General features: G+C 43.7%; 1 protein-coding gene across 1 annotated transcript in view; it reads right to left on the reverse strand.

Annotated features, from left to right (window-relative positions):
* LOC126324336 (glutamate receptor ionotropic, kainate 2-like) overlaps nt 1-21,989 on the reverse strand; it is a 219,385-nt gene that overhangs the window by 137,621 nt on the left and 59,775 nt on the right. Inside the window, exons 4-5 of the mRNA XM_049994950.1 lie at nt 18,362-18,549; nt 2,652-2,809 (exon numbers count right to left, since the gene is read on the reverse strand). Coding sequence (XP_049850907.1) covers nt 2,652-2,809; nt 18,362-18,549 — 346 coding nt within the window. The remainder of the gene's footprint in view (nt 1-2,651; nt 2,810-18,361; nt 18,550-21,989) is intronic.

The following is a 21,989-nucleotide window of genomic DNA, read 5'->3' on the forward strand; positions in this document are numbered from 1 at the left end:
TGTTTATCTTGCCCTGACTCTTCGACAAAATGTTTATTTCGAGACACTCTTCCACGTCGTATTACTGTTGTACTGCGTACAATCATGTTGACACTGATTTTCCTTGCATATATGACAACGACAGTGACACCTTTCACGCAGGGCTATACAAATATGGCATTTCAGTGATGTGCTGTCTTCATCTTTGTGATGAAATAAATTTATTGCAGTAGTCTCACATACAATGTGCAGTGCGTATCCATCAACCATTTTTATGTACACAAAATAGTGAAATAGAAAACAGGAACGAGTACCACAAGTAATACTGTTATACCATTTGAATATTGTACTGAATTATACGTCTTTCGTACCTGTGCCTAGTTCACAATGATGTTTCTTATTCTATTTGTGCGCCTATGCACGATGATTTAATGCATTTGAGATTACTGTAAAACAAGTTCCTTTTCTATGCCCATCCTTTTGTTGTTCCATTGTTTCAGCTTATGTACTTTTCTACCCTATTGTACAACTTCGATACAGAATTTTCCACGCTAATCTTTGTCACTTACAAAGCTAACTCTGGAAAGTTCTGGCGGGAGAGGCCGAGTGGATTTGAAAGGTGTGTGTGTGTGTGTGTATAATTTTATAGGCAATTTTCTTGTTTTGGATGTCTTAGAACACGCATGTAACATTTGTATCGCTTAGTTACGAGCGCACAGCCTAGTCAGAGACGCTGTGATGCTTAGGTGATCTTCGCTTTGCGAAGATGCAAGGGTGCTAACTCTTCATCATGAGGAGAAGGGACAGGGAGTTGCAGCGGAGTTTCGCGGCAGTGAGCTTGTACATGAAAACACAGAACATGGTGCTCTTGCAAATTAATTTATTGATCTGATGGGAGATATCATTTTTACAAATTGAATATTATCATATGTATTGAATGAGATTGGTTTACTAAGTTCTTGTGGTCTTCAGTCCAGAGACTGGTTTGATGCAGCTCCTCATGGTACTCTATCCCGTGCAAGCCTCTTCATCTCCCAGTACCTACTGCAACCTACATCCTTCTGAATCTGTTTAGTGTATTCATATATTGGTCTCCCTCTACGATTTTTACCCTCCGCGCTGCCCTCCAATACTAAATTGGTGATCCCTTGATGCCTCAGAACATGGCCTACCAACCGATCCCTTCTTCTAGTCAAGTTGTGCCACAAATTTCTCTTCTCTCCAATTCTATTCAATTCCTCCTCATTAGTTATGTGATCTACCCATCTAATCTTCAGCATTATTCTGTAGCACCACATTTCGAAAGCTTCGATTCCCTTTTTGTCTAAACTATTTATTGTCCAAGTATCACTTCCATACATGGCTCCACTCTTTCAGAAAAGACTTCCTGACACTTAAATCTATACTCGATGTTAACGAATTTCTCGTCTTCAGAAACTAAGATAGATACTATTTTGAGAAGTTTGGGATTTAAGGTGAGGAATGAGCATGTGTTACGTTATTGCGGCAGCATTTAATTAGGCATTCTTGGTTCAACACAGACATCCAAATCAGGAATTTCTTACTACTTGTATAAGGTTTTGTCACAGTCAATGATAATGGATTTGAAAAAACGAAAATAATTTAATCATTAGTGTGGGCGCTTTTGCGTTAGAATAAGTCTTCAAGTTGAGGTACAGTTTTCTATTTCTGCAGTGTGGATCTTACGTATTTGTAATTTGTAATCGAATATTTCCTTATTGCTTGCCAAGCTTTCAATGGTGAAATTCTGTAAATGGAATAGTAGCAAGAAATTTTTGAGATTTTTTTATCTTTCAATAGAGGTTCTTGAGAAGAATTTTTTGTCTTGAAAGTAACTCGGGTTATTCTGTCATTATGCAGATCCCATCACCTGATGAACATTCTTCTTTATGAGAGATAATTAATTTTATGATAACCTAGTTCACATCCATGTACTTAGGAGCCCGAATTGCACTGCCACGATCCTCTTCATTAGTAGCAGCTCAGAAACAGAGACACGCCTTTTCTTCTTTTTCCAGGAGAGCAGTTGCACGTCGTTTCCCATAACAACAACACAGATGACCCAAATACTTAACACACAAGTTTTCATTTTCACGGGGTCAATTAACAGTGTTGAGTTAATTATTCTTGATAAAGATCAAAGTCTTTTCTTCTAACAGACAGCTGGCCGGAGTGGCCGAGCGGTCCTAGGCGCTACAGTCTGGAACCGCGCGACCGCTACGGTCGAAGGTGCGAATCCTCCCTCGGGCATGGATGTGTGTGATGTCCTTAGGTTAGTTAGGTTTAAATAGTTCTAAGTTCTATGGAACTGATGACCTCAGAAGTTAAGACCCATAGTGCTCACAGCCACTTGAACCATTTTTCCAACAGACAGTTTTGATTCAGACAGGCAACTTCATTACACTCTTGCAGTCGGATTTGCTTCTCATTCTCGCAGACAGAGTTAGTCCATAACAGTAAATGTGAGGTTAACTTATGCCCACATTTATTTTCTGTGAGTGGAATTTATTGGTATGCAACAGCTTACATTTATAAAAAGAAAGAAACAATCCATAAGTAAAGTAAATCTTCTTAACCTCTCTTATTTATTAAGATAACTTTCAACCGACAAAATGATTGTCATGAATATGAGGTAACCGGTGCAGGTGTACCTGTAGTCGCCGTCTGGGCTCAGCTGCCGGACGGCAATGGGCGGGTCCCGTGGCTCCCTCTCCTGCAGCACGCCGCGCAGGCGCACCAGCGACTCGTCGCCCTGGTACAGCACCGTGTAGGAGCGCCACTTCAGCTCGCGCAGCACGTCCACCAGCGCCTGCACAGGCCGCCCAGCTCATACCAGCTTCAGTCCACGCTCACCGCAACGAGCTATTCTACACTACTTGCCATTAAAATTGATTCACCAGGAAGAAATGCAGATGATAAACTGGACAAATATATTATACTAGATTTGACATGTGATTACATTCTCATGCAATTTTGGTGCATAGATCCTGAGAAATCAGTACCCAGAACAACCAACTCTCGCCGTAATAACGGCCTTGAGACGCCTGGGCATTGAATCAAACAGAGCTTGGATGGCGTGTACAGGTACAGCTGCCCATGCAGCTTCAACACGATACCACAGTTCCTCAAGAGTAGTGACTGGCGTACTGTGACGAGCCAGTTGCTCGGCCACCATTGACCATACGTTTTCAATTGTTGAGAGATCTGGAGAATGTGCTGGCCAGGGCAGCAGTCGAACATTCGCTGTAACCAGAAAGCCCCGTACAGGACCTGCAACATGCGTTCGTGGATTATTCTGATGAAATGTAGGGTTTAGTAGAGATCAAATGAGGGGTAGAGCCACGGGTCGTAACACATCTGAAATGTAACGTCCACTGTTCAAAGTGCCGTCAATGCCAACAAGACGTGACCGAGAGGTATAACCAATGGCACCCCATACCATCACGCCTTGTGATACGCCAGTATGGCGATGACGAATACACGCGTCCAATGTGCGTTCACCGCGATGTACGGTGTGGGATACGCATCAGGTGCGAATGACGGATGACATCGAAAAAAGTATAAAGAAGGGCAGCTCGTTTTGTATTATCGCGAAGTAGAAGTGATAGTGTCCCAGACATGATACGTGAATTGGAGTGGCAATCATTAAAACAAAGGCGGTTTTAGTTGCGACGGGATCTTCTGATGAAATTTCAATCACCAGTCTTCTCCACCGATTGCGAAAACATTCTGCTGGCACCCACCTACATAGTGAGAAGCGATCATCACGATAAAATAAGAGAAATCGGGGCTCGCACGGAAAAATTTAAGTGCTCGTTTTTCCCGCGTGAAGTTAGAGAGTGGAGCGGTAGAGAGACAGCATGAAGGTGGTTCATTGAATCCTCTGCCAGGCACTTTTTTCTGAATAGCAGAGCAATCACTTAGATGTAGATGTAGATTTTGGAACTGTAAAGGATTTGACATCCGATTTTGTCCCACACATGTTGCATCCGAGAGAGATCCGAGGATGTTTTTGGCTGAGTGAATACCTCAACATCAGGCAGATAGTTCATAGAGACCTTGCAATGGGTGGACGAGCATTGTCCTATTGAGAAATTGCACCACGAAGTAATACAGGAGGACGCAGGATCCTGATGTAGTTTGTGTTACCAGAGTTTCCTCAATCACTGCCAGCTATGACCTGACGTCGTAATCAGTGGCTTCCCATATCACGAAGCCAGGAGTAACACCGATGTGCCTCTACAAAAAATTTTACGAATGGGATCTCTTCCCAGATTGCCGCCCTCCTCGCCGAGGAGGGTCATCTCACATCGCTGACCATAACGTGACGCCCTTCATCAGGTCCATGCTTCCCCGTGAAGGCACTACTTCAAACGAAGCGTTTTGTATTTTGTTCTTAATGTCAGCCTTTGTATGAGATGGTAATACCCTAATCCGAGTACTGCCAGCTCCCACCAATGGGGTGGGATGACACAGAATATTGCAGGATGTCCAGTACTTGTTCGCGGATGCTTAGGTGCTTCGTGCATAATACGTCGATCTTCCATTGTTGTGGTCAGACATGGCAACTACAACTTTGACGACGAGTATGCCAGCCCTCACGTTCACATGCTGTCCAACGTGGGTCCACGCTTGCATCTGGATTGCTCTCAAATTTGGATACTGCGCGATTCGACCAGCCACCCAACGGAGACCCACAGTGAGTCCACTTTGAAACTGTTTGGTGCTGATAAAGACGTCTCACACGAGTACGGGGCACCTCTGTGTGCTTCACAGTAATCACTCAACATCTGACACTGTACAAGTCAATTAAATGCCCTACCAGGCCTGGCAACAACACTAGACGCTTTTGCCTAATGCTCTATTGTGGGCATTCTACATACCAGAGAACTGCAACTCTTATCACTTACACCATCTAAACCGCGATGGAGTGTACGTGTATGAAGTTACATTGACATCCGATCGTGTTTTCAGGGTACGTATTCTTTTCTATATGTCAGTGTATAGTATTTTCCAAACTTTCCAACTAACATTCAGATAATGATTTATCGAGAGAACTAACAGTCTCGATAATGGCAAGTAATTCTTAGAAATTATAAGCATCGTTTAACAGAACGTACTTTCAAGTTTCCGTCGTGGGTGTCAGTCAAAGAGGATTGTTTTGCTGGGGTACCGGCTGTAGAAAATGTTCCAACCAGGAAAGGGCGCCCACTCGCGGGATCTGCCAACACTTGCTGCTAACAAGAACCCTGGTACTGTGCGTGACTCCACAGGTGGAACCGGGAAACGTCAAGAAGCTGACAGAAAGCGAAACATAACGAGAAAGATGTTACACTAAGATAAAATAACAGAATGATTGGCCTCCCCGAACTTAGATGGAAATGACAGTAAGACCCCTCCCCCATTCATACGGTGGCATAGTCATAGTGTGCAAATCTGTGCTTACAGTCCTAGATCAAAGTGAAATACGGATAATGGTGGTAGCACTCTTTGATTTTGTATCATACATTTTAGAAAGTTGTCAAAGATATTAAAGTTTGCTGCTCTGATGGTTCTTAAAACAATTGCATGACGCACATACTACTCAAATTTTCAGTCAAATGTTTTTCACACAATGTATTAATCTGAATTTCAATTTCATGATAGGTATCTTGAAGCGATCTACTAAATACTTATGACAACAGATAACATGTAATGTTTTCATATGATAACAACAAAACACTGATATATTTTTTTCAATGTTATGCTTCTGCGCATCGTTAAAAGTGAGGGAGGCAGTAGGTTATATTTGCGGGAGGGAGAGGGACGGTGGCAGGAACAAACTACCATCTCCCCATTCTCCAAGAACCGAAGTCTGAATCCACGTCTGAGTCTCATATTTCTACACAAACAAAAACCATAATAGACACATGAAAGTCTCTTCGGGTTTGCTTCCGGATCGTAAAATCAACTTGACTCGATATTTCGGCGATCCAACTGCTCGCCATCTTCATGGAGAATGCTGCTTCTGGTGATGAGCCCCGCTGAGAACCTATATAGGCCACCGTTCAGTACACGGCGCATGGCATGCGCCGCCCACAAAGGTTGCTGCCCTCCAAGACAGGGAAGTGGCTCAGAATGGTTCAAATGGCTCAGAGCACTGTGGGCCTGAACATCTGAAGTCATCAGTTCCCCTCAACTTAGAACTACGTAAATCTAACTAACCTAAGGATATCACACACATCCATGCCCGTTGCAGGATTCGAACCTGCGACCGTAGCGGTCGCGAGGTTCGAGACTGAAGTGCTAGAGCCGCTCGGCCACCCCGGCCGGACCAGGGAAGTGGCGCCGCCCTTAGCAGAACACTGGCGGCAACGATATATCGCACTCAGGGCCGCACCGAAGAGCGTTCGGTTTTGATGCGAGATACAGGATTCCACGTCCTGCTAAGAGCAAACCCATTGTCCCTGTTGATTAAATTATCCGCCAACCTAATTTCGATCGCCTGTTTATAGACACTCTTCCAAAAACCGGAAATGTTGGCAACTACCACAGTTTCATCAAATTTCATACCGTGTCCCTAATTTAAGCAGCGTTCTGCTACTGCCAATTTTTCTGTTATAGCCTCGTATAACGGCGATGTTCCACACACCTGGCATGAACTGTGCAAATCGAACTGCCAATGTTAGCCTTCCCACACTGACACGGAATTTAGTATACACCGGGTTTGCTAAGCCCCAAGTCATCTTTCACAGAGCCGAGTAGTGCCCTAATCTTAGAAGGTGGACGGAACACGCTTTTAATGTTAAAGTTCCTCAAACTCGTCCTATTTTAAACGATATGCCTCCAGCATAAGGAAGAAATGCCACCGATCTATGTTGCTCTTCATGCACATCTAGAGATGGTCCAAACTCCAAAGCCGGCGAATCTTCTTTTCGGAGTATTCATTTCCCTTACAAACAGCCATCAAATGCGCAAGTTCTTGGGTTAAACGAAATGTAAATGTCGTGTGACTAGGGCCTCCCGTAAGGTAGACCGTTCGCCGGGTGCAACTCTCTCGATTTGACGCCACTTCGCCGACTTGCGTGTCGATGGGGATGAAATGATGATGATTAGGACAACACAACACCCAGTCCCTGAGCGGAGAAAATCTCCGACCCAGAAGCTGTCCGCGTCAGAAACGGCATATGCTCTGCGTACCAACGTCCTAAGGACGCCACTGCGTTGGTGTGTTGGATGACAACTTTTAGAATGCAGATACCGATCTGTGTGCGTTGGCTTTCGGTGAACACTGTTTTCCAAAGTAACATCTGTTTTTTTATGAACCATAACGTTTAAAAATGGAAGCATCCCATCACTTTCAACCTCCATAGTAAATTTGATGCTTGGATGAAGACAGTTGAAGTCCAAAAATCTGTTAAGAGCATCACGTCCATGCGGCCAGACGAAAAAAGTATCATCCTCGTATGTCTAGAAGCGCGTTGGTTGCAAAGCCGACGTCCTCAGTGCCATATCCTCGAAGTCCTACATAAATAAATTAAATTGGCGACTATGTGTGATAAAGCAGCCTGGCGGCAATTCTCAGCGGGACTCAGCATTCTACATGGTTTTGGTGACCAGTTGGATCGCCGAAACGTCGAGTCAAATTGGTTTTAGGATCCGGCAGCAAACCTGAAGAGTCTTTCAAGACTTATTACGCCGGGAAAGCCTACGAAGTCATATTAGATACAGTTTGCATGGAAAACGTATAGTGCGTTCCTTGTGAGCTACACGTACTACTACAGTAGCCTCCTGGCAAGACCCACTGAGCGTTTTGAAAGTTCTGCGCTTCAGTCCTGTCCCATTCTCCTACTGCGGCTTCCCCTGCTGATGCGTGCACGCGGCGTCATTCTGCACATTTCAGAATGACTGAAATAAAATACATTCGATTCTTACCCTGAGATATCATAGACCATTCTCTTCTGTAACAATTAACGTATAAGAACTCGCAGCAGCATTTCAGGGCAGTCTCAGAGTTTACATTTTGTGGCAGCGTTGATTAAAGTGTGGCTACAGAGAGAGTGGGATGCTACTAACAAACATGAGAGGAAGATATAATATGATATACTGTGTAATACAGTAAAGACTGCAGAAGGGAGCAAAAGAGTTTAAGCGAGTTACTCTGGACATTTTCAGTAAAGACGAAAATATAGTGTAGAAATATAGCGAAGAAGTTCCCGAGACATGTGAAGGCTATTTGAAAGAACTATGTGACAGAGATTACAAACCAACTGCTGCGGAACTTTATTCGTGGAATTATGTGGATGATGGTGAGAAAGGACCACCAATTATAATGGAAGAAGTAAAGAGTGCAATACCTGCAATGAAAAAATTGGTAAGCAGTAGGTACAGATACGAATACCAGGACAAATACTTGAGTGTCAGATTAACGTAGGAATAAATTGAATATTGAGGCTAAAGAACAAGAACTAAAAGATTGGCGAGTAGCCAGAAGACATTTCAACGACGGTATTAATTCCAGTTACAAAAGAACAGGAAAGCAAGAAATGCAATGAACACTGGACAATGAGCGTCATTCACATGCAGCCAAAGTTTTGGTAAGAATTGTGAAAAAAGATAGGAAAAAGAATTGGTGGAGAAAAATTTTAAATCCAGGTACGTGAAATGCAATGCGACATTTGGGAAGGCGTTTTCGGCGAAGTAGGATGATTTGTGAGATTTATAAGGGAGTTTTATAGAACTGGAAACTTCGTCTGATAATGCGGCCTGGAATAAGTTTATAACTAATAAAACGTAAACAGAGTGGAATGTAAAAACCAAGCCGACATCTGTAGCCGAGCGGTTCTAGGCACTTCAGTCCGGAACCTCGCTGTTGCTACGGTCGCAGGTTCGAATCCTGCCTCGGACATGGATGTGTGATGTCCTTAGGTTAGTTAGGTTTAAGTAGTTCTAAGGCTAGGGAACTGATGACCTCAGATGTTATGTCCCATAGTGCTTAGTCCAATTTTTCGGAAAAACCAAGAGTTTTATAAACACCTTATATTTAAACTGCAAGTGCTACGGCAGAAAGCACTGACTGTATTGCATTAGGAAAAGGAGCAAGACAAGGCGAGTGCGTGTCCCCTAACCTTCATAATCTTCGTTTGAAGAATATGAATGAAGATTGCGCACTAGATAATAAGAGAGTAAAAATTGGAGCAAGAAGAATACGATGTTTGCGGACGGCATAATGCTTCTAGAAGTGGATAAAAGTATGAACAGAAACATTGTAGGACATTCATACTAAAGGAGGGAGCCACAAAATGAAGATCAATTTGAAGAAAACAAAACTCATTTAGTAGGAGAGGTCAGAAAGGAAAAGGTAATGCTGAGTGACAAAATATTAGAATATGTGCAAAGGTTTTGTGTCTTGTATTGCGGCACATTTGAACTTCCCCACGCTAGAGCCTAGTTTCCTTGTGGTTCGCAGCGGTACGCGCCACAATAGGCCACTTCAGAATGTGGGAACCGGTGCGAGCACCGCTCTGGCCGCTTTCACGAGACGTAACAGAGCAGGCTGGCGGTTCGTGGAAGACAAACCCTGCGAAGGAGAGCGCCGTGGAACTGACAGCAGAGCGAAAACAGCAGCAGTGTACAGCAACGGCGAGCACAGCTTCTAGCCTGCTGTGAGAGACGAAAGAACAGGGAGAAACTGGTCACTGCAAGACAGAGCAGAGCACCAAGTGGCTTGTGTTTTTGTGAACCGTATTTGATATTAGCAAGCAATGGTCGTTGTCAGATGTTAGCCGACTAGATCACAGACCGGCCGTGTGCATTGGGGTAGATGAGGTCAGATTACTTCATTTTTCTGTGTGAAATCACGCGAGGCTGAGAGGAATTGGATTGTGCCGTAACTGTTGTCAAGTCTTTTAGCACTCTGTGGCCGTGATGGCACCTGTATTTTGCATGAATATAACAAAGTTCTGTCAGAGTTGGCAATTGGTGGAGTTGGTTATTGCTGGGTGTCTTAAAATTTAAGTTGGCCTACAACTATCTGGACGATGTGGTTATTTGCAGCAAAATCTTCAGTGAACACCTGGATAATTTTGGGCATGTCCTTCACTTTCTTTGGGAAGCTGGGCTAAACATAAAACTTGCCAAGGTCAGTCTGGTCCATTCCTTGGGCATGTTGTGTCAAGTGTCCATTCACAGGGATTATGAATTCTTTCCACAAAATCATTCCAAACTTAACGGAGCTGGATGGCCCTTTAACCAACTGCAGAGGAAGGTTGAGAATTTTCAGTGGGGTGATACTCAACAGGCATCTTTCGGGACACTGAAAATGGTATTGGTTAGTGCACCAGTCCTCGGCGTATCAGATTTTGACGGAGAGTTTTTCCCACAGGCAGACGCCTCAAATTCAGGTGCCGCGGCTGTCATATTCCAAGAAAAGGAGGGAGAGAGAAAGACTATCGGTTGTGCCCCACGAGCTGGTCCCTCTGACGTTTAAGTGCTTTCATCATTCTTTTTGTTTCATCTGTGGCGGAGAGCAAGTACTCTGTATACAGACTAGAAGGCCTAGTTGTATTTTTTGATTGGAGCAGTTCCGGTTTTATCTTGAACATTAGCCATTACGCCTAGAGACCGACAACCAAGCCTTGACATGGATGATAGCTAGGCCGCAGAAGACGGAGGGAACAACCCAGTGGGCTGTGAGGATGTCCGCCTTCCGTTTTAACATTCATAATATAATGAGTACACGTAACTGCTTGGCTCTCGCCCTTAGTTGAATGTTTCTACACGAATGTGAGGCAGCAGATGTCTCGCAAAGCGAGGAAGAAGTGGCTTGTGTGTAACAGTCCTTGGGCTGTTTGGGGGGTTAGCCAGAAAACAGTACGCTGTTCCTCAATTACTGAAAATAAAACAGCTTAAATAAGGGGAAGAGATACCATGGTATTCGCTTATCTAGGGATTGCTTTCCTTCCATACCTACTATGATGGAAAGGCTAAGATCTGACATCCTATGTGCAGGTCCATCTGGTGTTATGTACTTTCATCATTCCTTGTGTGGAGGATACCTGGGCCTATATAAGACTTTTTTGAGTGTTAAAGGGCACCTCATTAGGTCGACGTTAAATGGAGTCGTCCACGAATTAGTGTGCCAGTGCAAAACTGTTTTTAACGTACTTCCACCTCACCACGTTAATATAAATTACTACTATTACTGGCTTTGCCTGACCGTGAGCGGCGATAGCACCGCGAATCGATATATCCCCTCTCGTAGTATCTTTTCTCGACTGCTGTTACTTCCCGGTTGTTGTCTGTCGTAAGAGAGTTTGCGTCGCGAGTTCGGGTTGCGAGTTCGGGTCTGCTAGTCACTGGGATCGCGTATGGAGCGCAGTCCGGACCTACCAGTCGCGGAGTTGCAATGCGGCAATCTCTGCAATCGGGTTGGAGCAGCAGTGAGGTCTGTGCCGACATGGCTCGCCCGACCTTTGCCGCAACGCATCACTTGAGCCGGGCCACGGCCTTGGTGGATCGTCGATCGGTCGTCCTACCGGACGACGCGCTTTGGCTCGCCGATCCTTCATTACGGCTGTATATACATATATATATATATATATATATATATATATATATATATATATATATATATATATATATATATATCGACTCCCGATGTGTCTTTGTGTGTGCTTACTGACTGTTGGGTATTATTCAGGTCTTCGTGCAAGTGTTTGTTAGGTTGTGTGTGTACTTGGCGTTATTTCCACTGACGACTATTTTAGATGTCGGTATTCTGCGGAGTTGGTCGGTTGCTGCGGACCAGGGAAGTTACCTCAGCGCGGTGAAGTCGACTGGGTCCGCTGGCGGTCCCTGCGCAGTGTCGGAGCGTGTATGGAGCTGTCCGATCGCTACGAGCTTCGTGGTTTACTGACCTAGGACATTAAAGTTGTGCAGTGGTTTCAACTAGGCAAGCCACGTCCATTCATGTTGTGTGGTTTGTTTCGGTGGTTCGCTATTGGGGAGGTTTTCCTGTGAGCAACACTGAGTGTTTCTATTGCTGAAATTTAGCCGCCATGCGGTGCAATTGGTTGGCTACAATTCGAGTGCACTAGCGGAATTTTCTGCCTTGTGGCCATTAATTTTCCGGCTACCTTCCCTGGCCACTAACGTAATTGCAGGCAGGGTCCTTTTCTCACCTGCTGTCGCTGTCCAACATAGCGTGTAGTTTTGACAGCTGATACATATTTTATTGTGGATAATCACGTCCGTAACCTTTTACGTTTGAATTCTCATGTACTGATTGGTGGCAAGCAAATCGTTGTGTCGGTCGGTCTGTGGCTGTCCCTTGGTTGGGTTCCGATGGATCAAGTGTAGTTTGGCTCACCACTTGTCTCACCTAAGTGAACGAGGGCGGACCGAAATCCCTGGAGGCTTCTGAGTGCCGTTTTCTTTACTGTCCTTCTCACAGGTGTTTAATTGTCTGTTTATAATCTATCATAGCCAACGATTTAAAAATTCTAGTTTAAACTAGACTTTACCATTTTTTAATTTTGGAAAATCAATTGTGGACCTTAAGCCACTTAAAACCTTATTCTTGAAATTGCCAGTTAAGCAAAAACATTGCGTCTTTCTGCCTTCAAAGATTATGGTAATATATTTTTAAATTTTCATTTTAATTGTGGCCGTCATCCGCTTGTATTGCACCTTGCATATGTTTGTTCTATCTGCTTTTGCCTTGAGGCTTTCCAGCCTAGCTGTGATACCATATGTATTTTAATTATTTTATTTGCTATTTTAGCTGCATTTTTTAATTTTGTTGACTTTTAAGATTTCGTGTTTGGAGGCCTTTAGCCGTGAAATAATTGCCTACTTGGACCTCGTAGCTCTAAAGGTTCGGCTATGTACCTTTTTAGTTGAAAGGTGTTATTAAATTACAATAAATAACAATTTTGAGTGAACCTGACCGACACCTTATTTGGTCCTTTCCACAATCCTAATCACCTGTTCTGCCCTGCGGGTTTAGCGGGCGTCTCATATACTTTATTCTCTGATTCCAAGCTTTCTACTAGCCAGCCAGTTCCTTTCCACTTAATTCAGTTTGGGCAAGGATGAGAAGAGAAATCAGATGTGACCCTTCCTGAAGGACTCTTGACTGAACTCAGGTTAACTGGGATCTGAATCATACTCGTTTGGAATAAAAGTCGAACGTGTAGAGCACCAACGGCGTGATCGTTATTACTCACAGCACAGCTACTGAAAAGATTCGGCAGTTAGTCACCAGATGCAAAGTTCTAATGAGGAAATAAACGTGTCGATATATAAATCTATGATCTTAGGGTATCAAATTGCGTGCATGAGCTAATGTTGCGAAAACATTATATGTCAGTTTATAAATTAGGTTTAGAATAGAATAGATTTCGACGACTAAAACGGAATTTATATATCCCAGTAGAGGAGTTAATCCTCCGTAATCTGTAACTAACACAAAGCTTGGCCCATGTGGCGCTATCAGAGATAAAGGCTTATTGGTAAGTAACTCTGGGGTTTCGGAAGACAACTGCGTGAAAAGTACAAGGCATATCGAAAAGTGAGAGTTGTCAGTGGACATAACATCTCCCCAAGTTTGTAACTTGCGATGTGGCAAATGTCAGTACGGATGAAAGAGCACTTGCGTGCAGTTCCTTTACCTGCTTTGTAAATCAGTTCAGTGGGTTGCACGAACTAATTCAGTACGAAAATGTGGAGCAGATGATTTGTCTACGTGTTCTGACGTGCCTGCAACCTAATTGTGCGCTCTTTGACCATACATTATGAATCGAAACTTCGAGAGATGCTCTATCTACTGATAAGTGTAATTTTTGTGAATGCCCTGTAGTTTTCGCACTGTCATCTTCTGACAGCCTGGAGATACTTATAGATAGACCTTGTGTACTGGGGAGGGGGGGGGGGGGGGGGCAAGTCTTCGCAGTCCCAACGAAAACCGCTCTCAGAATAAAAATGGGCAACAAGACTATTTGCACAGAAGGCGATATATTAAAAATGCAGCACAACATATTGCTGATGTCTTATGATGCGAGGGGACAATGGATCGAAATGAAATACTACTTGTTTACTGCCGTCACACGGAAAAGTCTTTAAAAGATTCATAATGGATATAATAGTAACGTGAAATACAGAATCGTTAATCGATGAATGCTACATGATATCACATTTTCTACTCTTCCTCACTATAAAGTTTTGAACATGTCTGCGTGGTGAGCGACCGTTTACAAAGTAAAGCCACATAAAAGGCAGAGTATGATGCTACCGTAGCTCTACGCATTTGAGCAGCCCATAGTGGCTTGCGTTTTATGTATTCTGTTTTACAAATTTGGTGACTAAAACTTTATCGTTTGATTTTTAGTTTAATATGTGACATTACCAGTTGAGTTTTATTACTAATGAGCAGTGCCGCGACTTTTTCCAAAAGAATCCTTTTTTTGCGACCGAGGGCTGCTATTGCTATTAATTTTACTTCCTCACTATCTTTGTATACTCATGAGGAACTCAATCACACCACTCCTACTGCGTCCTGGAACATCTTTCACCTTTTTGGTAACGGTGACCAGTAGTAACTTGGACACCACACATGGGCAGTAGTGGATGGAGATCCGACCTCATCCGTCATCCAGCTGACCCGCAGAACTCACGAAGGTAAGTCGGCACTGGTATGCGGGCATCTCGCTCGATGGCATTACAGAGGTCCTCTTAGGGAGAGATCAAGTAACGTGGGAACAACATGAGCACAAGCTGAACATAGGAGTCGGCTGCGAGGGGCCATAATCCAGCAAACGAATGCACATGACTGAGCGACTCGTCCCGGCTGAGGTTCGAGTCCTCCCTCGGGCATGGGTGTGTGTGTTTGTCCTTAGGAGAATTTAGGTTGAGTAGTGTGTAAGCTAAGGGACTGATGACCTGAGCAGTTAAGTCCCCTAGGATTTCACACACATTTGAACAATTTGGATGCACATGATCGGACTTCTAGGTTCCTGGATCAGTCACCGGTGACTGACTATGACATGTGTATCTCGGGTCATGCTTAATCGCGTATTATCTTGATGCTCGCGAGACTACCTCCAGAACCTGAAAGAATGTACGTCTGTTATGCTAAGGCGGTTATCGGCGTGTTAGAACCGTGCCAAGGGCATTTCCCAATGTGTACCACTACTCATCATTCCGTACAGTCCCTTTCCTCTCCAATAGCGTTGTTCCTGAGTCTGGACTATCTTTGATCGGTGTTGCTCAGACTCAAAATTTAAAAATGTGACGCCTTTGCTATCTAGAACAGCCATTTTGTAGCACACCACTTCGGAACCTTTTACACTTTTACCACTAAGTTGTTTGATGAATAATTGAACTCGAACACAGATTTGTCAGCTTTGATGGGTTACACTATACAAGCTACTGAAGATGGATTCATAATCTAACAGTGCGGTAATGAAAACATAATAAAAGGGAAAGTTTTATCCATCCGTTGGCAGTCAATGTGGCGAATACACGCTGCGTAGTCTGATAGACTGTATACCAATTAGGTTCCTTTCGGAGTATGCTGATGCTTTAGCTCCATACTTAACAAACATATACAACCGTTCGATCGACGAAAGATCCGTACCCAAAGACGGGAAAGTTGCACAGGTCACACCAATATTCAAGAAAGGTAGTGGGAGTAATCCACTAAATTACAAGCCCATATCGTTAATGTCGATATTCAGCAGGATTTTAGAACATATATTGTGTTCGAACGTAATGAATTATCTCGAAGAAAACGGTCTATTGACACGCAGTCAACACGGGATTAGAAAACATCGTTCTTGTGAAACACAACTACCTCTTTATTCACATGAAGTACTGAGTGCTATTGACGAAGGATTTCAGACCGATTCCGTATTTCTGGATTTCCGAAAAGCTTTTGACAATGTAGCACACAACCGGCTCGTAGTGAAATTGCGTGATTATGGAATATCGTCTCAGTTATGTGACTGGATTTGTGATTTCCTGTCAGACAGGTCACAGGTCGTAGTAATTGACGGAAAGCCATCGAGTAAAACAGAAGTGATTTCTGGCGTTTCCCAAGGTAGTGTTATAGGCCCTTTGCTGTTCCTTATCTATATAAACGATTTGGGGGACAATCTGAGCAGCTGTCTTTGGTTGTTTGCAGGTGACGCTGTCTTTTATCGACTAATAAAGTCATCAGAAGATCAAAACAAACTGCAAAACGATTTAGAAGAAATATCGAAAAGGTGAGTAAAGTGGAAATTGACCCTAAGTAACGAAAAGTGTGAGGTCATTCACATGAGTGCTAAAAAGAACGCGTTAAACTTCGGTTACACGATAAATCAGTCTAATGTAAAAGCCGTAAATTCAACTAAGTACCTAAGGAATTACAATTACGAACAATTTAAATTGGAAGGAACACATATAAAATGTTGTGGGGAAGGCTAACCAAAGGCTGCGTTTCATTGGCAGGACACTCAGAAAATGTTAACAGACCTACTAAGGAGACTGTCTACACTGCGCTTGTCCGTCCTCTTCTAGAATACTGTTGCGCGGTGTGGGATCCTTACCAGATAGGACTGACTGAGTACATCGAAAAAGTTCAAAGAAAGGCAGAACGTTTTGTATTATCGCGAAATATGGGAGAGAGTATCACGGAAATGACACAGGATTCGGGATGGGCATCATTAAAAGAAAGGCGTTTTCCGTTACGACGGAATCTTCTCGTGAAATTCCAATCACCAAATTTCTCCACCGAATGCGAAAATATTTTGTTGACACCGACTTACATAGGGAGGAACGATCACCACGATAAAATAAAGGAAATCAGAGCTCGTACGGATAGATATAGGTGTTCATTCTTTCCGCGCGCTATACGAGATTGGAATAATAGAGAACTGTGAAGGTGGTTCGATGAACCCTCTGCCAGGTACTTAAATGTGATTTGCAGAGTATCCATGTAGATGTAGATATCAGGAAATACTTGTATGAATAAACGAATAAATAAGATGTTGGCGAGCGGCTGCTGGAGCAAACTTAGTGCTACATTCTAAAATGAAAACGACGCATCACAAAGGAATTGCCCGAATGGAACAGAAATAGGTAGATGTACATGCACAGAGAAACGAATTATTACAATCACAGAAAAAACGGATGATTTATTCAAGATAAAGAGCTTAACAAATTGAGCAAGTCAGTAATGCGCTGGTCCACCTCTGGCCCTTATGCAGGCAGTTATTCAGCTTGTAATTGGTTCAGAGAGTTATTGGATATCCTCCTGAGGGGTATCGTGGCACATTCTGTGCAATTGGCACGTTAGATCGTCAAAATCTTGAGATGATTAGAGGGCCCAGCCAATAACGTTCCGAAAGTTGTCAACTGATGAGACATCTCGAAACTTTGCTGACCTACGAAGGTTTGGCAAACACTAAGACAAGCAACAGAAACTCTCGCTGCCGCGCGGGGTAGCCATGGGGTCAGAGGCGCCTCACCACGGTCCGTGCAGAACCCCCCGTCGGAGGTTCGAGTTCTCCCTCGGGCATGGGTGTGTGTGTTGTACTTAGCGTAAGTTAGTTTAAGTAGTGTGTAAGCCTAGGGACCGATGACCTCAGGAGTTTGGTCCCATAGGGAAAAGAAAAAAAAACGAAAAAAAAACTCGCGCAGTATGCGATTACTCAAATGTAAGAGCAGGACGGCTTCACAAAAACGCAATAAAACTGAATACAATATTGTCGACGTAGCGGTGCGTCGCAATGGTGTAGAGGATGACAACCAAAAGAGTCCTGCTATGAATACAAGTGGACCACAGACCATCACTCCTGGTGTTTGGGCCGCACGGCGGGCGACGATCAGGCTGGTATTCCAGTGCTGTCACTGCTGTCTGATGCGACTCCAGACACGTCTTCGCTGGTCATAGAGCCTCAGCTCGAAGTGTGACTGACTCATCATTACAGACAATTCCACTGGAATCGCTGCTGACAAGAGTGGTATGCCAACCTGACTTTCGCCCGGCATACGACACAACATCAACCAGTGATGGTCTGGGGCGTCACTTCTTTTCATAGCAGGACCACTTTCGTTGTCATCCCCTACATCCTTAGAGCGCAACAGTATGTCGACGATATTTTACGACCCGTTTAGTTGCCCGTTATGTCAAGCCATCCTGGGCTTACATTTCGGCAGGATTATGTCCGCCTGCACATGGCGAGAATTTCTGCTGCTTGTCTTCGTGCCTGCCAAACCCGACATTGGCTAACAAGGTACTTTTTTTTTACATAGATTGTTGGCTACCGATAACTGTACATAACTTTTCTTACTGAGTGACTTGAACGAATATCTGCTCACATGAGTACTGGTGGCTCACCTGCGACAGCAGATGAGACTCAGGGTGCAGGTTGAGTTGGTAGGAGGCCGCGGTTGGCCGACTGGGGTCCCAGTTGAGCACCAACTGGGGGACGTGCAGCCGGTCGCAGATGGAGCGGACGATGTCTGTGGAGGCGCTCTGCGACGGGCCGATGATGCCCGCCACGCCCTGCTCCATCAGCCTGCACACTGCCGATAAGACTTCACCTTCTTTATCCTCTAACAATGAGGTTCACTTAGAGCATTTCAAAGAAAAATAATACACTACGGGCCATTAAAATTGCTACACCACCGAGATGACGCGCTACACACGCGAAATTTAACCGACAGGAAGAAGATCCTGTGATATGCAAATGATTAGCTTTTCAGCGCATTCACACAAGGTTGGCGCCGGTGGCGATACCTAAAATAAAGTTTCCAACCGATTTCTCATACTCAAACAGCAGTTGACCGGCGTTGCCTGGTGAAATGTTGTTGTGATGCCTCGTGTAAGGAGGAGAAATGCGTACCATCACGTTTACGACTTTTTATAAAGGTCTGATTGTAGCCCATCGCGATTGCGGTTTATCGTATCGCGACATTGCTGCTCGCGTTGGTAGAGATCCAATGACTGTTAGCAGAATATGGAATCGGTGCGTTTAGGAGGGTAATACGAAACGCCGTGATCGATCAGAACGGCCTCGTATCACTAGCAGTTGAGATAACAGGCATCTTATCCGCATGCCTGTAACGGATCGTGCAGTCACGTCTCGATTCCTGAGTCAAGAGACGGGAACGTTTGCAAGACAACAACCATCTGCACGAACAGTTCGACGACGTTTGCAGCAGCATGGACTATTAGCTCGGAGACCATGGCTGCGGTTACCCTTAACGCTGCCTCACAGAAGCGCCTGCGATGGTGTACTCAACGACGAACCTGGGTGCATGAATGGTAAAACGTAATTCTTTCGGATGAATTGAGATTCTGTTTACAGCATCGTGATGGTCGCATTCGTATTTGGCGACATCGCGGTGAACGCACATTGGAAGCGTCTATTCGTCATCGCCATACTGGCGTATCACCAGCCGTGATTTTATGGTGTGCCATTGGTTACACGTCTCGGTCACCTCTTGTTCGCATTGACGGCACTTTGAACAGTGGACGTTACGTTTTAGTTGTGTTACGACCCGTGGCTCTACCCTTCATTCGATCCCTGCGAAACACTACATTTCAGCAGGATAATGCACGACCGCAAGTTGCAGGTCCTGTACGGGCCTTTCTGGATACAGAAAACGTTCGACTGCTGCCCTGGCCAGCACATACTCCAGATCGCTCACGAACTGAAAAGTCAATGGTGGCCGAGCAACTGGCTCGTCACAAATGCCAGTCACTACTCTTGATGAAATGTGGTATCGTGCTGAGGCTGCATGTCAGTTCTAGTATAATATATTTGTCCAATGAATACCCGCGTATCATCTGCATTTCTTCTTGGTGTAGCAATTTTAATGGTCAGTAGTGTACATGTATCCTCTGACCTAAACGAGACGTTTACGGGTATATTTTAGTTCTGTGTTCTACCCGGTGAGTAAATTAAGCTTTTCAGTTATTTCTGGGGCACTTTTAAGACATCGAGTTTCTATGTTTTCTGAAACGAGTGGTTCGAAAAGTGTTTATAAATAACGTATAGTCTCTTACATGTAATCGTCATCCTCAAGATCATCATGCGTCGTGGGTAGTGACCTCCTAGAGACGTTTCCATAGATTACAGACTTTAGATAAACGCATCCACTTTACAACCACTCATTTTCTAACGTTTTACACACGAATTCCACTAGCACGTTCTCTCGGTGTTTTCTTATCTATGGAAATCCATAAAAGAAATTTCTTTCTCAGTCTACCATCCACTCCACCGCCACATGCCCCGCACCCTCAATTTCACTTTCATTACAGAGATAATTGTCTTCCTGTCCAATCTAACACCTGTTCCATCTGGTAATTTTCATACCACTCCTAGTAATTCCGTAATTTGTAACACTTAGACTACATTTCTGTATCTGGATAGTGAAAAGCATTTTTTCTCGATCACCATGCGCAGCATATCGTATCGCTTCAGACTACAAGACACGAAGTTGCACTGTACTTAGAGTTGGAGAAATTCTCTACTACTTGAATAGTTGAATTTTTGTAGTCCTGACTAGCATGAACGCCTGTATTTCAGATGTTGATATTTATTATTAGTACTTATCTTGAATAACACAAGTTATCAATTGTAAATAAATGCTAGGCGACTGAGGTAATTTTGAGTTATATTTGAATAAAAAACATTATTGTAGACATTATTCTTCAGTTTTGTTAGCCTATTTTTAAACGTTACAAATTTGTCAATTTAGGCACTCGCAAGCAAACTGTTCTTTTTTTAGATCCTGAAAGAATAGGTGTGTTGTCGCTCGTGAAGATGGTGGAGAGACTGCCTGATGACTGTTTCACTATAGCCTCCTCTAGTGATACCTCTAAGTAAGGTGAACCGACTGGATAAGAAGGCCAAAGAAAAGCTTGAAGTTGACCGTGTATCAATTATTCTTCTCTACAACAAATTTATCGGAGGAGAGGCTCCTTTAGAGTCAGATCAAGAAAGTGCTCCCATTGGTTATTTTTTCATTTCCTTGATATGATGGTAGTAAGTGGATGGCTACAGAAAAGGGGAACTGTGGCTCTCTTGGTGTGCCCAAAAAGGAAGCGAGGCCACTTCGTCAGTTAAAAGCTGAAACAGCTGATGTCAAGTGCAAAATGATGAAATATATAAGTGAGATAGAGACGGAAAATGTTGTGTAGATAATGAATACCCAAAGAAGATGAAAATAGGGCATGTATCGAAGTCGATTCCCTGAAAGGTTGGTTTTGAAGACAATGTTGGACACTGGCCAGTTGTGTTTGACAAGGGGCGTAGATGCAAGATGTCGAACTGCAAGGGAGGTTCAAAAAATGGTTCAAATGGCTCTGAGCACTATGGGACCCAACTGCTGTGGTCATTAGTCCCCTAGAACTTAGAACTACTTAAACCTAACTAACCTAAGGACATCACACACATCCATGCCCGAGGCAGGATGCGAACCTGCGACCGTAGCAGTCGCACGGTTCCGGACTGCGCGCCTAGAACCGCGAGACCATCGCGGCCGGCAAGGGAGGTCCATCAGTTATCTGCCAGAAGCGTAATTTTATTTTCTGCACCGATAAGAAAAGGAAATGTTTTCCGGACTTTCACAAAGAACAAAAACTACGAAGGTCAAAAGGTTCAAATCCTTAAATATTTTCATGTGTCAAAATATTATAAATGTAATTATTTGCAAGCCAAAAGTTAATCCTTAAATGCCTAAGGTAGCAAATATGTAACGCTAAAAATATAATATATAAACATGACTTAATGCATTTTTATTAATATATTTTTATTGTGGCCCTAAAGTAGCTCAGATATAGCACTTAGAATTTTTTTCTTTATTGCTTCATAATTCTGTCCATATAGGGTTGTGACATAGTGCTAGCTGAGCAAACTTCGGTACTAACGGTTTTCGCTTTAACTGTCCATGTTTCACTGCCATATGTCAAAATGAATAATAGACATAGATTGTGAACTTTTCCTAACTGATCAGCA

The sequence above is a fragment of the Schistocerca gregaria genome, chromosome 2 (assembly GCF_023897955.1).
Source record: "Schistocerca gregaria isolate iqSchGreg1 chromosome 2, iqSchGreg1.2, whole genome shotgun sequence".
Lineage (NCBI taxonomy): Eukaryota > Metazoa > Arthropoda > Insecta > Orthoptera > Acrididae > Schistocerca > Schistocerca gregaria.